This window comes from Perna viridis, chromosome 4 (genome assembly GCF_037379345.1).
Source record: "Perna viridis isolate PV_CMFRI_1.1 ecotype Kerala chromosome 4, ASM3737934v1, whole genome shotgun sequence".
NCBI classification, from domain to species: Eukaryota; Metazoa; Mollusca; class Bivalvia; order Mytilida; family Mytilidae; genus Perna; species Perna viridis.
The window spans coordinates 31,989,195-32,004,178 of NC_142448.1; the positions used below are offsets into that span (position 1 = coordinate 31,989,195).

A 14,984-nucleotide genomic window follows, 5' to 3' on the forward strand; every position below is an offset into this window, starting at 1 on the left:
AGAAAACCCAACTGGCACACTTTCTTTTCAAAGAATGTAGATCTGCACCTGATACAGTGCACTTGAAGGAACAGATACTAATCTATTAACATCTGATACAGTGCACTTGAAGGAACAGATACTAATCCATTAACACTTGATACAGTGCACTTGAAGGAACAGATACTAATCTATTAATAATTATGACGTGTCAGGGATAATAAAAAATCTTAACATTATTTAGAAGACTTTATATATGAACTGAAACTTTTACAACAAAATACTCATAAATGAAATAAATATGACAATATCAAAACACAGCACTACTTGAGTTAAATCAGATTACATAACACAAATCTTAAAGAACATTCTGTAGTAGTTTTCTTAGGATTATATAGTTATCTGCTTTAAATTCTCCAGTATCTAAATCCATAATCTCATGCTGTATCTTTTGCTTGAAATACTAAAAAAAAAGAGAAAATCAAAATAAAAGTTCTATGTTACCTATAGAACATTGTGTGCAGTATTTTTTTGGTGTGTAAGGCACATAGATATTCTATAGAGTTTGATATGACATGCATTTAAAACTGTTTCATTCTATGATTCAAACTGTAATATGATGATACATGAAAGCTCTCTTTATTACACCCTCTTAAAGTGTGGGGTAAATAGTTTTAGGGGTATCCTTCCTTCCTTCCATCTGAAACACGGGGGGCCAATCTCTTATCCGTTACTCCTCCTACACCACTGAATGGAATTGAATGAAACTTCCACATAATCTTAATAACATGATCCAATTGTGCACCTCCTATTTTATATTTCGATTCAAAACCAATGTGGAGGTCAAAAGGTGTATGTTATCAAATGGGGAGTGTGGGGGTATCGAGTTAGTGGGCACTGGCACTGCTCACAGTTGTTATAGTTTGGATTACAATGACTTTAGTATAATACTTCCCTAGTAAGAACAAATTTTGCCTAAAAGAAGTACATATGTAATTACCAGTATCGTATGCTATTAAATGACAGATGAGTGTGTTGCACCAGCATACAATATAGCATACAGAGGTCATAGGTAAGTTTAACCCAATTTTATCCATGTCACATCAGAATTTTGTGAAACAACAGTCATCATTTCATGCAACACATAAGGCTATGTCTTTTCTAAAATATGAAGAAACTAGTCAAATTAGAATTGAAACAAATAACAGAAAAGCACTATTTAATAACCTGAGATACAACCTGTTGAGCATTCAGGTCCCCTGTCATGCTGGGTGAAACAATGACGGTTTTCTCATCATACTGTCCATCTGGTGTATAGGTCAACATCATCTTGATCTGATCTAAAAACAAGTGGATACTTCTTTTAACATCTCGTCTTTCAAGTTGGTCATCTGAAGCTTCAAGTATTGTGGTAACTACACATTCAATCATATCCTCCTTACAGCTGCCAGTAACTTCCTAAAGTGATAAAATCATATAAAGTATGAATACTTTGTTTATTATTGACTTCATACCTTTCTTAAATTTTCTTGTCACTTGCCTTTGCTAAAATAGCAGGGTTAAAAGTTTCCTGTTTCGCAAAAATCTATTTTTAGTTATTGTGACCAAAACCACTGACTGACTAGTCTCAGAATGTGTAAGAAATTGAAATCAGTTGCTGGTGAAAGAATAACCACAGAATCAATTTTTTAGCCCCTTGCTTTCACATTTAACAGATTGACAGATAACAACACATATGTTACAAAATCATTTAAATTAAGAATTGGCAATAATAACAATTTTGTCTATTGAAAAACAACATGAATTTTCCATGTGCATATTTGGTTTATTGCAAAAAATTGGAAAATTTATGTTATTTTTCAATAGACAACATTTTTATCATAGCCAATCCTTATAAATTAATTTTAAAACATATTTTTATCTTTAAACATGAGAAAGCTACTCTGAATTTAACTGAATAGGGGAATGTCAATTTTTTTTATCCAATGAGAAATAAAAAAAATGATTTTAACCAATCAGATTACAGTATCTATCTCAAATTTATTTATAAATAAGCAAAAATAACTTACAACATTTGAATTAAGATTCCAAAGTTTGAGCAGAGAATTCAGAAGTTCTTTATCTCTCTCACCACCAGGTTCTAGTTCTTTCAGTGCCTTTTCAATCAGAGGTAATGGGTACTCTAAAAAGAACAAACTTTTAACACAAGGCCCATCCCCTTGTCTTTGTTTCTGTAGAGCTATCTCTAGAGCAATCCTACCTCCAATGGAGTATCCTATCAAGTGGAAGGACCTGTCTGGAAGGATCAAATCTATTTCCTAAAGAAAAAAAACATGAAGTTGCATGCTTTGTCCTGCTAGATATACCCCCACATATGTTAAGTCTAACACCAAATTTGAAATCAATCCATTTATGAAACCACACACCAAATCTGAAGTCCTTTGAGAGCCAAGAAAATTGTGACAAAATTGGGACTTACGGAAGGACGGACTGAATGAAGACAGACAAGGAGATTCAGATATACCACCAACTTGTTGAGTGGGGGTATAAAAAATAAGTATACAGTTTACAACACTAGTGAAATTTTTTAAGTGAGTTTAATGTTAGACTAAATTGATTTGAGTTGACTCGAGCTATCATTTTGTTCAGCTGTGTAGATTACCAACCTTAAAGCAAACAAAATGCAAAATTGACACGACCTTAGGTAAATATACAGTAAAAAAATTATAAAAATAAATAGTTGAGAGAACCATAAGTGACATGTTTGTAGAAGTCTATCTAAACATTATTCCTAACTAATTGATTCAACTTCCATCAAGTACCAGCAAAGACACAAGGCAAAGTTTTTTTCCCATTATATTGCATAATTGAAAGATACAGTAACACCAGTGTAAACCAAATCCCTTTTGGACTTTGTTCAGTTTAAACAGGTGTTTGGCTTCCTAAGGTCAATAACTAATTAAAATTGATGCGAAGGAACATAAAAAAAATGTCTGGTTTAGACAGGTTTATTCAAGGTTCAGTTTAAACATTGTTATTTTTTTACTTCCATTAACCAGTTGATTGCTAATTAAACATCAAATGACAAATATTGAATGCATTTCAAGACATTTGATCAGTCAAGTTGACCCAGCTTTGTACTAGACTAAGTCTGATATTTTAAGCTGGATCTTAAATGTGTTAGCTAGCTTACAGAAGCCACACACCACAGGAAGGAATATCACCCATCTAAACACAAAACTCCAAACCAAATAGTCATAATTTTATCTCATAAAATGGTACATGCTTGAGAGAGAAAAAGTAATAGCTATTTTTTTGGTCTTGGGTATGAATTGGACAGGATATCAAATCAAAAAAGAATCTGCAAGCCTTCAACTGTATAGACCTATCTGTATATAATGGCCAGCCTATAACTGAACAGTCAATAGAGGTGCAACCTACCTGTATATAATGACCAGCCAGAGACTGAACTGAGTACAGTGGTGAGTCTTCAGTACATCTTATAACATAGAAACTATGATCAATGTCCTCTGTCAGTGGCATGAATCTGTCCGATGGACCTTGACCAAAGAAAGACTTGTAATACAGTATGGAAGAATAAAATCTTATGTTTTCTTGGTAGCAACAACATGTCGGTGGTGTCAATCAATATATTCAGTTTCTAGTTTAAAATAAACATTTTGCAAGAACATCTAAAATTAAAGAAGCTTAGTGAGTGCGCTCACATATCCCATGCGTCCCCATGTTGGATACTCAAGTAAATTTGTTGTGTGGGGTATAATGAGAAAAGTGCTCCAGTCACCATCTCTATTTTTAGGAATAGTAACCTTGACCTTTGACCTAAAGACAAAAAAATCTTACCCATCTATCTTGATACTCATACTTTCCATCTGTGTCAGTTTCATGCAGATCCATCAAGGTAATACAGTTCAGTGGTATAAAATTTATTCCAGTAACATTACATGGTTTTGACCTTGAGCTATTGACATAAAAATCAAATGGTGTCTGTCTTTTCTACGTAGTTTCCATTTCTGCAAGTTTTATTTCAATTCACTTGGGCAAGCTAAGTTATAAGTTGGTAACCAATACTGAATGGATTGATGAAAAGTTCAATTCTGTAGTCCCAAAATTACTTCAATATTTCTTCAATGTTAGTTAGACACTCATCTGATTAATTTGTTTATTTCACTCATGACAATGGGTACCAGTAATTGTAATACTGACTTTCCTGTCAAGTTTACGATACCTATACATGTATACATACCTGTTAACCTTTAGAACAGTAAATGTGGAGATCCTCCCTCACTGACACTGTTTTTACGTAGAAGCAATTTTTTAATGTAAAAATTCAGTTATTTAGTATTTTTCAAAGAAAATGTAGTTATTTTTACCAATAATCTACCACAAATCTTACATTTTAGATGGATTCTTTCTTTTTCATTGATTTTTTTATGGAGTCTCCCTCTAATGTGGGAAGGTTGACAGACATGATGTATATAGCTACAACCTATATCTGATTAAAACATTTGGAAATCTTAAGTAGCACTCCAGCTAAAGATCATGCAAAATGTGATTCATGGGTAAAAAGCCTACATATTTTTATTTTTGATATTTTGTTTTAAATGTCATAGTAAACAGAAATTAACATGTGGTTTTTCACATAGCCCATGCTCTCAGGAGATAAAAATTATATAGAATGCACTGTAGATTTCAAATACAATAGAATCTATTGGATTTTCAATATTGATTATCTCATAAGAGCAGGCAGATTTGAATGAATAATTACACATTTCATAGTATAGACCCATAAAACAACTTCATTACAAAAATAAAAATATGTAGCCTTTTTTGGGGTGTATCACATTTTTCAGATTTTGCATGATTCTTACATTAACAGCTACTTAAATAATCAAATACTTTAGTTACAGCTTGTTTCTTAACAGGAAAAAAAAAGCTACAACAGTTTTATCATTGGTTATACCTGGCAATAAATCAATGATTATTACAGGTTCCTTATCATTTTCATGTAGCTTAATAGGTATAATCTCCTCAGTAGGTATTTGGATGTATCTGCTGATGGTCATCTCCCTGACTATATCTTCTTTGGCACTCTCCTTTTTCCGTGGCCTATCAGTATCTTTGCTGTAGTCTTTTAGCTGTTTAACAGTCATTTTCCTGATGTCTGAGACTGGCAACACAATTCCAAAATGTCGCTCTAAATTCTGACGTATTTCTGTAGTCATCAAACTGTCAAGTCCAAGGTCAATCAGATTTGTACTTGAGCTTACACCACTGATATCAGTGATACCTGTAAATGAGACAAATGTATTGACTGGATCCACTTATACTGAAAAGGGGTCCAGGCTGTAATAGGTATTTTCCCTCATATAATGCACATTCCCAACCATCAGAACAAACTCTGGATATGTCAATGTTATTATTTCTGTGAGGGCTGAAAACATATGTGACTTATCTAATGTGCAATAATGCACCCCTAGCATGTGAAATTTGAAGTTGCCTTAGTCCCATATCTCCTATTAACTTTTATCAGAACAAAATATTTTTACAGGTGCATGATCACCAAGTATATATGTGGTGTTAAACTCTCTTTCAAATTATCAACAAAATCTTATCACCAGTCTCAGAGGAGACAATTGTCTCCCTTTGTTTCTTAATTTGTTTTAATATCAAAATATACAGTGAAACATTACTGAATGGTTAAAAAAGAAGCATCCTTTTTTCAGATGTGTACTGTTCAAGAAAATTTAAGAAGTTAGAAGATAGGGAACTTAGATAATAATTATTCATTGAATTTATGCCATTAATACGTAAATTCACAACAGCCATCAATTCTTTAATACACAATGTAATAATAATGATATAACCCCTGTGGTTACCCTGAACAGTTGGGGTAAGTGTGCACACAACATTAGTGTTTGACACACTTAACCATAGGGAATTCATTATGGACTATTTTCAAAATCAGACCAAAACAAAAAAGTATATTTTTTGGCCTTTGATCCCTTTGATCTCTTACGACTTGAAAGCCGTAAGAGATATTGAAATCTGATTGAAAAAAGCAGGCAGGAATTTTCATATTTTTTCAAAAGGATTTTTTGGGGATGTAGCCCCATTAACACATTATAAACTGGAAAATGGTCCAAAAAATTTCAAATTTGCTGATACATTTGTTTACAAAAATTAAATAAGATAACAATAAAATAATCAAAATCAGAAGAAAAACAAATATTCTACATGGGTTTCAATAAAACAACTATTTGTACCCTTTTGGCCCTTTATTCAAAAATGTTAGGGGGCCATAAACACCAAATATTAATGCCAGAGCAGCAATATTTCAGTTATATTCAGGCGATGAACATGAAAGGGATGATAAAATGAACATGAAATGATGATGATGAGATGAAATAAGGGATGGGACAAAAGGATAATAAGGGTCAACAAATTTTGATTGCCATAAGAAAAAGGGAGGGATGGGTAGGGTCAGGCAATTTAGCCTCTTGTGGCGGAGCGCTAAGGTTCCTACTTCTATCAAATACCATAGCAGGGTTATTTAACATGCGAGTTACATGGAACCTTTCCCAACACGGTGCACCAGTATGGTTTGCAGTCAGGATTTCTGTATTATAGCCTGATAACCTCAGCATGTAACACGCCAGAGGTACCCCATTCAACCACCTGGGGCACACATCCCAGTTGCTCTGTGGACAGAGCACCTAGCCCCCGGCTAGGTTTCTGAGCAGTATTTAGTTGCCTTTTATGACAAGCTTAGCGCTGCTGCAGGACTATCCTTTTGATAACCGGACCTGCACGGGGCCCAAATATTATGGAAACCTTCATTTAGTGGTTAGTAAAATCATATCAAAATTTCATAACTACTAAAGTTAGCACACAAAAACCTTCTATGGACAATGACTACTACAACAGCACCATACCAATATACGATCACAAATTGTGCGTGCTCGTGTAAAAACTGAGGAAGCCCACAAAGAGAAAACCCATCTGCTTCAAAAGGAGTAAAATGTAAAATGTTAAATAATAATTTGAATTTTCTCAACAATGAGACAAGAAAATTACTAAAAGAGTTCAGTGCGCATACTGGTAAAATCAAAGTGCTGATAGCACTGGCAGTTTTTGATTCTTGTGAAAATTGTCGCATGAACAAAATTTCAAAGATTATATGATATTCAATGAAATTGTGATCATACCTTGCATTTTAAATACTATTAAGAACTCTCCTTTTTTAATCTGTATAAACTGAAAGTCAATTTATACTACTGATCTAACTTCACACACATTTACAAATTTTGTGCTATTTCAATGCTTAAAAAAAAAAAAAATTTCCTTAACACAAGACGTTCAAAAACTTTTATCAATTTGAATTTTCCAGCCAATTTTACTTGGATAAAATCACTGCCTGTTTATAAATGGTAAAATATTAATGACATGATGGATAAATTGACATATAAGTGTGTCAAAATGAAAATATTTAACACATTTTATGCTTCAAGACATATAACTGCAAGAAATTGAATCCATAAATGTAAATTTATTACTAAATATCTTTCAAGGCCAAAAAGGAGTCTCTCAAATTTTGAGTTGATATGAAGACTAGATCTTAAATTAATTAGCATAAATAATAGAATATTATTTAGCTCATAAATTGCAAGAAACATATTTACTTGTTACAAAAGAGGTATTGAATGATATAAAAGGAATTAAATTTGGACTATATTATTGTGTAGTGTTCAGAACTAGTTGGGAAGTTCCAGTGATAAACCAGTTACATAAAGTATTATGATCCTGAAGGATCAAAAACCCCAAAGTGACCCAATTGAATTGATTATATCCTTCTAATATTGAATATGTGTATGAAAAATCTTTTAAAACAATAATTTTAGGGAGAATAACCAGTGATTGATTATTTCTAGCTGTTTGTTTATACTGTTTTGAAGTGACCTAAATTTTACACCTGATCGTGACGTATCACTGGCCTGATACATCAGGATCAGCTGATAAAAGCAGGTCATTTTAATTCCAAAATTTTATCAGAAAACTTGAAGTTAGAAAAAGAATCAAACATCCACTTTTCTATGCAAGATTAGGAAATCACACTTTTGGGTAAGATACAGTAAATCTCTTACTCATCTCGTTAGAGAACAATTAAATCTTAACCGTTGGTGTCTGAGATTTCCCTATCTTGCACTTGTATAGGTGTTAGATTCTTAATATCTCCCTTTTGCAATTATATCTACATTGTACCTACATGCATATCTACATGAAGCAAAATCTTCCTATTAAATTTCATAATCTGTATAGTAAAAGTTGCATGTGCTTACAAGAAATGTGGACAGATGTATAGATAAGCAGGAAGACAGACAGGGAGATTAATATGAATCCCCAACATTTTTTTTTTTTTGGGAGGGGGGGGGAGGGGAGGGTATAATATAAAGTTGTCCTACATATTTGACACAGTGACAAACTTGTAGGCTGTTTATAATGATCATTACATCAATTCAAAGTTTCTATCTACAATGGTTTTCAAGATTTGGAAATGGTCAAGTTATATATTGATTTTATTCATAGTTCAACAAACAGATTTAATATGTCAAAAAAAGAACTCCCTTTTCTAAATATAGAAATAAAATCAAAAATCAAAAATTATTTATATATAGTTAACTCCCCTTAAATTATGCAAAGATTTCAAACCACTTAATACGTTTAATGCACACAATACCAAAGTTAAATATAAGTAAAAATCCACCTACAGAGGGAGGTCCGGAAGAAATGGGCGAAAATAACATGCAAGTCTATACAAAACTGCCCAATTCTAAATTATTCGACCTCCCCCTTTTTCTGTACAAAATATTTCATCAGCAGATATTTCAGTTATAATCATTGTTTTGATACTGAAGATATCAACAGCAATTATTATTTTTTTTAGAGATTAGCTTAGCTTGAGGATGCTGAAAATATTTTCAAGGGTCATTATATATTAATATTTTGCTTTCATAAATTCTTCCATAAATCTAATTTTATAACAATTAAATGGATGCTAAAATTACTGAAGCATCATGTTGCAATTAAATTATGAAATAAAAGTTCATAGATTAGCTGTCTTTTATTATAAATGTTTTAGCATATTGTATTAGACAGCAAGCTGGAGATATCTATAGCTATTAACCTGTTCAGTAAACTATACAATGATTTTTGTACAGTACACAAATATCAACAATACATAATTTCTTAATTTTCAAGTTCAGATGTTTCAATGCAAATTCAATAACTTAATGAAGACTAACCAAATCCCAAAACTGGAAACATAGACTTAATATAAATAATGTCTTATTGATAAATTTTTTAAAGGAATTCCGCTTTCTAAAAATAGTCATCAATATCAAACAGAAGTCCCCTTTACTAAATTAAGCTACAACAAAACATGCAATCAATCAGTTTCATAGCATGTAGTAAGCTCCCTTTGGAAGGCAATACTTTATGCAAATTATTAATACCATTCAAATTTGAGACAGAAATCTGATGAACATATATTCTTCACAGAAGGACTGAACAAGTGTAGTGAGGTCCGGAAGGGCTGGGTTATCTAATAGAAAACACTATACCACAACACCCAGTTCAATATTAGACCTTACTTTTACCACTTTTGATGTAAAGTTCGAGAACTTGAATAAATTTTTCTTTAAAGAGAATTAAGATTAATTGATCAAAATAAAATCCAGTTGAATACTTCATTTGGGATCACAAATTTTCTTTGAAATATTTATCACTACTTCCATGCAAAACAAACTATTGCATTTTTCCATAGAAGACAATAAACTTTCCGGTAATTTATATTTTGTGAGAAACCTTGAATACTTTAAGCAAGTAACTTAATATCAACTTCTTGAATCTGGTCTTGGTATCACGACTAATGTTATAGAATATTCAAGTTATCAATGAACCTCTAAGACAGATGATAGTGTAAAGAGAATTAGTAATAAATAAAAAGTTGCACTTTCAGCAAATGATATGCATATCCTTTTTTTATGGGAACCAACTGCCTCCCCCTCCCATAAAAAAAAAAAAAAAAAACAAACTTTGGAGCCATGCTCATTGAATTGATAACTGCCACTTACCCTAGATGAGCAATAATAGAGTACAAGTTTTGCTAAAATGGAAAAATGGAATAAATCAAAAACATGCATGTCAAAAACCTATCAATCTAACAATACAATTTCACTGAAGGATGCTTTGTCTGCTTGAAAAAAAACCACACTATTTGATCTCTGCATCACTGAATTTGTAAAAAAATAATCAATAGCATTTTGGAAAAATGAGATTTTTGACAGAGTTTTCTTCCCTTGAAATGTTCATTTACAAAAATGATATGAAAAGTCTTGTCTCTTTCCTTTGATTCTTATGGTGCAAATAATCAAATTCAGGGGTGGATCCTGACACTTTAAAAAGGAAGGGTGCCTACCGGGATTCCTCAGAAAAAGGGAAGGGACATTACCATTTAGGGTCAATTTAACACATGATGAGGACAAATTTTCTAATAAAAATGTAGGTGCCAACTCTCTGCACCCCCTCTGGGTCGGCCACTCAAATTACACTTTCAAAATGCTGGTTTTTTCATATCATGTTTTATCTTCTGCCTGACTCTTACAGAGACTTATATTCAAACATATATTTGTAATAAGAGATCTTCATATCGTCAAACAGTTTACATGTATGTCGGTACAACCCCAACTTTAGCACCTACGCACTGTCTCTTTTCTTTCACTGTCGCTTCGAGACAAAACACTCATTTAAAAATGTTTACACAATGATTTAACGGCTGAAAGGTTATCTAATTGAAATCAATTATATAAATTTCTCTTATATATATTTCTTTGTCATATTAGAAAAATTATTCCTTCTTGGTATTAGTTGCTCGGTGTTAAATAATCAAATATAAATGCTGTACCCATGTTAAAATGAGTACAAATCTACCCCCTCCACAAATTATTTCTTGAACATATCAAAGTCAACAAATAAATGTAGAATTAGAGTGATACACTTTTTTTTAACTAGACCTGCCCTGAAAGGATCCAATACACCACTTAGCTTAAGTTTTTAAGCAATTATGACACGGAAAAATCAGAAAATATAATTGTGTACATTGCCATATAGTGATTAAATGATGCATAAAGTTTCATGAGATTATTTGAATATTATTAAAGTTGAAGGCAACTTTGTGTTTGACAGTAACCTGGAAAAATCCATAGATATTAACATGTTCAGTAATCTTATAAATATTCTTGAATTACCTCCCATTAATATCATATGCAAATTTTCTATACCTTCCAACTTGTTCATAATGAAATTCTAAACATTTATACCTGGATACTCTCTCCAGAAGAATGGGGCTATACATACCTAAGTCAATCCAGTTAACATTGCCACATTCTATATTAGACCTTATTTTCTTTACAATGACATTTTTAGAGTAATTAATCAGAGACAAAACAATTATTAACTACACATAGTATCTCTCTTAATTGTCAATACTTCACTGGAAATCAAATTACTTTCTAGAACATAATCTTGCTATGTTAATATTTTTAAAAGTATTTTTAGGAATTCCCTTTTCTAAAAATAATTACATATATCAACAAAACATGCAGTCAATCTTTTTCATTGCATTTAGTAAGCTCCCTTTGGAAGGCAATATTTTATGCAAATTATCTATACCATTCAAATTTGAGACAGAAATCTGATGAACATATATACTTCACAGAAGGACTAAACAAGTGTAGTGAGGTCCGGAAGAGTTGGGTTATCTTATAGAAAACACTATACCACAACACCCAGTTCAATATTAGACCTTACTTTTTACCACTTCTGATGTAAAGTTCGAGAACTTGAATAAATTTTTCTTTAAAGAGAATTAAGATTAATTGATCAAAATTAAATCCAGATGAAGACCTCATGTGGGATCACAAATTTTCTTTTACTTCCCAGTAAATTATATTTTGTGAGTCTGTGTGCAACCTTAATATTTACTCCTTGAATCTGGTCTTGGTGGCATGACTTATGTTACAGGAATACTCCAGTTCTCAATGAACCTCTTATTATTTCAAAAACTGAATTTGAACATTAAGTTAGTGTTAAGAAAAGATGACTGGAGATTTGTGCCAAAATAAAAAATGCACTTCATCAAATGATGTTCATATCACAACTCATACGTTATGCCAGAGCTAGCCGAAACTACGCAGACTTTTTGTATTGCACTAGAACTCTAACAAATAGGCTTCTTGAACAGGGTTATGTTGCCACAAGATTGAAGTCATCACTACAGAAGTTTTATGGTCGTCATCATGAACTCGTGGATCGTTATGGTGTATCCATCTGCACCATGAAAACTGATTCATCCAACGGGTCATAGTTTTCCTTTCCTCGTTTGTCTACCCCGGACTTGACTTATTATGAGCAACTCCGCAGGTGTTTCTAAAAAAGCAGAGGACGCTTACCCTACCGGTGCACCTGGTCCATGCTCCAAGTTTTTAGTGGAGTCTGAGTTGCTTATTTGCTTTTGTTACTTTGTATGTATGATTTTAGTTACTTTATGTTCTTTGTTGTGTATGTCTGTTTTCCATGTCGGGTCTTTGTCCCTGGATTACATTCTTTTGATTACAGCTGTAACCTTGGTTCCCTTGATTACTCTATGATTACAGCTATAACCTTGGTTCCCTTGATTACTCTATGATTACAGCTATAACCTTGGTACCCTTGATTACTCTATGATTACAGCTATAACCTTGGTACCCTTGATTACTCTTTGATTACAGCTATAACCTTGGTTCCCTTGATTATTCTTAAACTGGATTTCAATCTAAAATTGATTAAGATTTAAGTACTGGATAATATAACTTCATTTTTTTTTGTATTTTATTTTCCTTAATATAGTTGCCTAAATCAAATTAAAAAACCCTTTACTAAATAAAGTAAAGCCAAAAACAAATTAATGATTGACTAGTGAGCTCCTCTGGTTAAGAATATGCAAATTTTCTTCACCTCTCTTATGTTAGACAGAATAAGAACTAACATATATACTACATACAAAATACTACACAAGTGCAGTGAGGTCTATCTAATAGAAAACACTATACCAACCACCCAGTTCAATGTTAGACCTTGCTTTTTCTCACTTTTTAATGGATAGTTTGAGAAACACCATTATACAAGCTTAAATGAAAACAACATTTTATTGAAGTAAACTCTTACACTCAATTTCAATGAGTTCACTCTTTTTTCTTATAAACTGGATTATCCAGTTATCAATTCCTGGTGGACAATTTCAATTATCTGAAGAAAAAAAACCCACCTACCTAGAACATTTTACCACAGGAACAGGCTTCCTATTTTCTGTCACTAGGGGCTAATAAAAATTAGTCAAGGGACAATTATATTCTACATTCTGTATCAAGTTACTGGTATATGAATTATAATGGAGGGATGTGGAGTTCTAAATCCAAATGACCAAATACAAATCTGAGTATTATCAGCTAGTGAGCTCCCCATGTTATTAATATGCAAATTTTCTTCACCACTCTAATGTTAGAAAGAATGAGAAACAACATATATACTTCATAGAATGTCTTGACAATTGTAATGAGGTCCGGAAGAATTGGGAAAACACTACACAATACTTCTCAATTCAAAATTAGGCCTTATTTTTTTCCCTTTTAATGGATAGTTTATTAAGTACTGAAGTACAAGTTTTTGTGGGTACATAAACAGACATCCAATTCAGTTAAACTGAATAGCACAATACTTCAACGTTAAAAAAAAAACCTAATCATTCAAGGATTCTGGGATACCTCCCAATGTAAAACTTAGCAATTTTCCTTGAGATCCATCAACAAATACATGAATATCATCCTCTCCCAGCTAAGAGGCCTGAAAGTATGAGGTATACTTACCCAAGTATATATAATTCTGTCACAATCATTTCAAAATTATAACTCGAGTAGAAATATAAATATTAGAAAGTTACATTTGTTTTCTTTTGTTTATGTCTAGATTAAATGACACCAAATGAAGACCAAATGCACATGCAGCATCTCCATTAAATTTTAGAGCAAGTTGAAATGACAGGTTCGAATTTAAACAAGCATTCTGACAGTATTGCTGATGCAATACAGTGTCCCCTTTCGGCCTTTGAACTCACTGCCTTTCTGAGATTTTTTTTTATATATGTGAACTAACAATGGATGGTGTTATTTTTTAACAATCAAGAGAAAATAACTCTTGAACAGCAAAAGCAAATTCCATCAAAATCAAACCTGAGCTTCATCTTACAGTAGATAATAACATTTTTGCATTACAGAAAGCGGCATAAAGACATTCTCTTTCTATCATCTGGAAAGTTGAAAAGTTACTTAACTTGCAACTTGTCATAATAAGACTATATACCAAATATGAAATCAATTGGATGAGGCATTACCAAAAAAAAGTCCAGAAAACATAAAATTTCATGAAATTTTCTATGTCCAAGGGCCATAACTTCCGTAAAAATCATTCAACCGTAACATCATTCGAAATTAACTTGCAACTTATCATGATAAGACTATATACCAAATATGAAATCAATTGGATGAAGCATTAAAAAAAAAGTCCGAAAAAATATAAAATTTCATGAAATTTTCTATGTCAAAGGGCCATAACTTCTGTAAAAATAGTTCAACCATAATGTCATTCGAACTAAACTTGTAACTTGTCATGATAAGACTATACACCAAATATGAAATCAATTGGATGAGGCATTACAAAAAAAAAGTCCGGAAAACCCAGTGTGACTGACAGACAGACTAACAGACGGACGGACAGAGTGCAAACCTAAGTCCCCTTCGGCATTTGCCGAAAGGGGACATACAAAAAACTATGTAAGCTACTCAGTAATCTAAATAGCTCTCTAGATAGAAAAATATCCAAAATTATACAAATGT

General features: G+C 32.3%; 1 protein-coding gene across 1 annotated transcript in view; it reads right to left on the bottom strand.

Annotated features, from left to right (window-relative positions):
* Positions 1 to 214: 214 nt before the first annotated feature.
* LOC148619769 (fatty acid synthase-like) overlaps positions 215 to 14,984 on the bottom strand; it is a 45,572-nt gene continuing 30,802 nt past the window's right edge. Inside the window, exons 24-28 of the mRNA XM_088580009.1 lie at positions 4,961 to 5,287; positions 3,421 to 3,539; positions 2,049 to 2,297; positions 1,207 to 1,437; positions 215 to 442 (exon numbers count right to left, since the gene is read on the bottom strand). Coding sequence (XP_088436135.1) covers positions 338 to 442; positions 1,207 to 1,437; positions 2,049 to 2,297; positions 3,421 to 3,539; positions 4,961 to 5,287 — 1,031 coding nt within the window. The 3' untranslated portion in view covers positions 215 to 337. The remainder of the gene's footprint in view (positions 443 to 1,206; positions 1,438 to 2,048; positions 2,298 to 3,420; positions 3,540 to 4,960; positions 5,288 to 14,984) is intronic.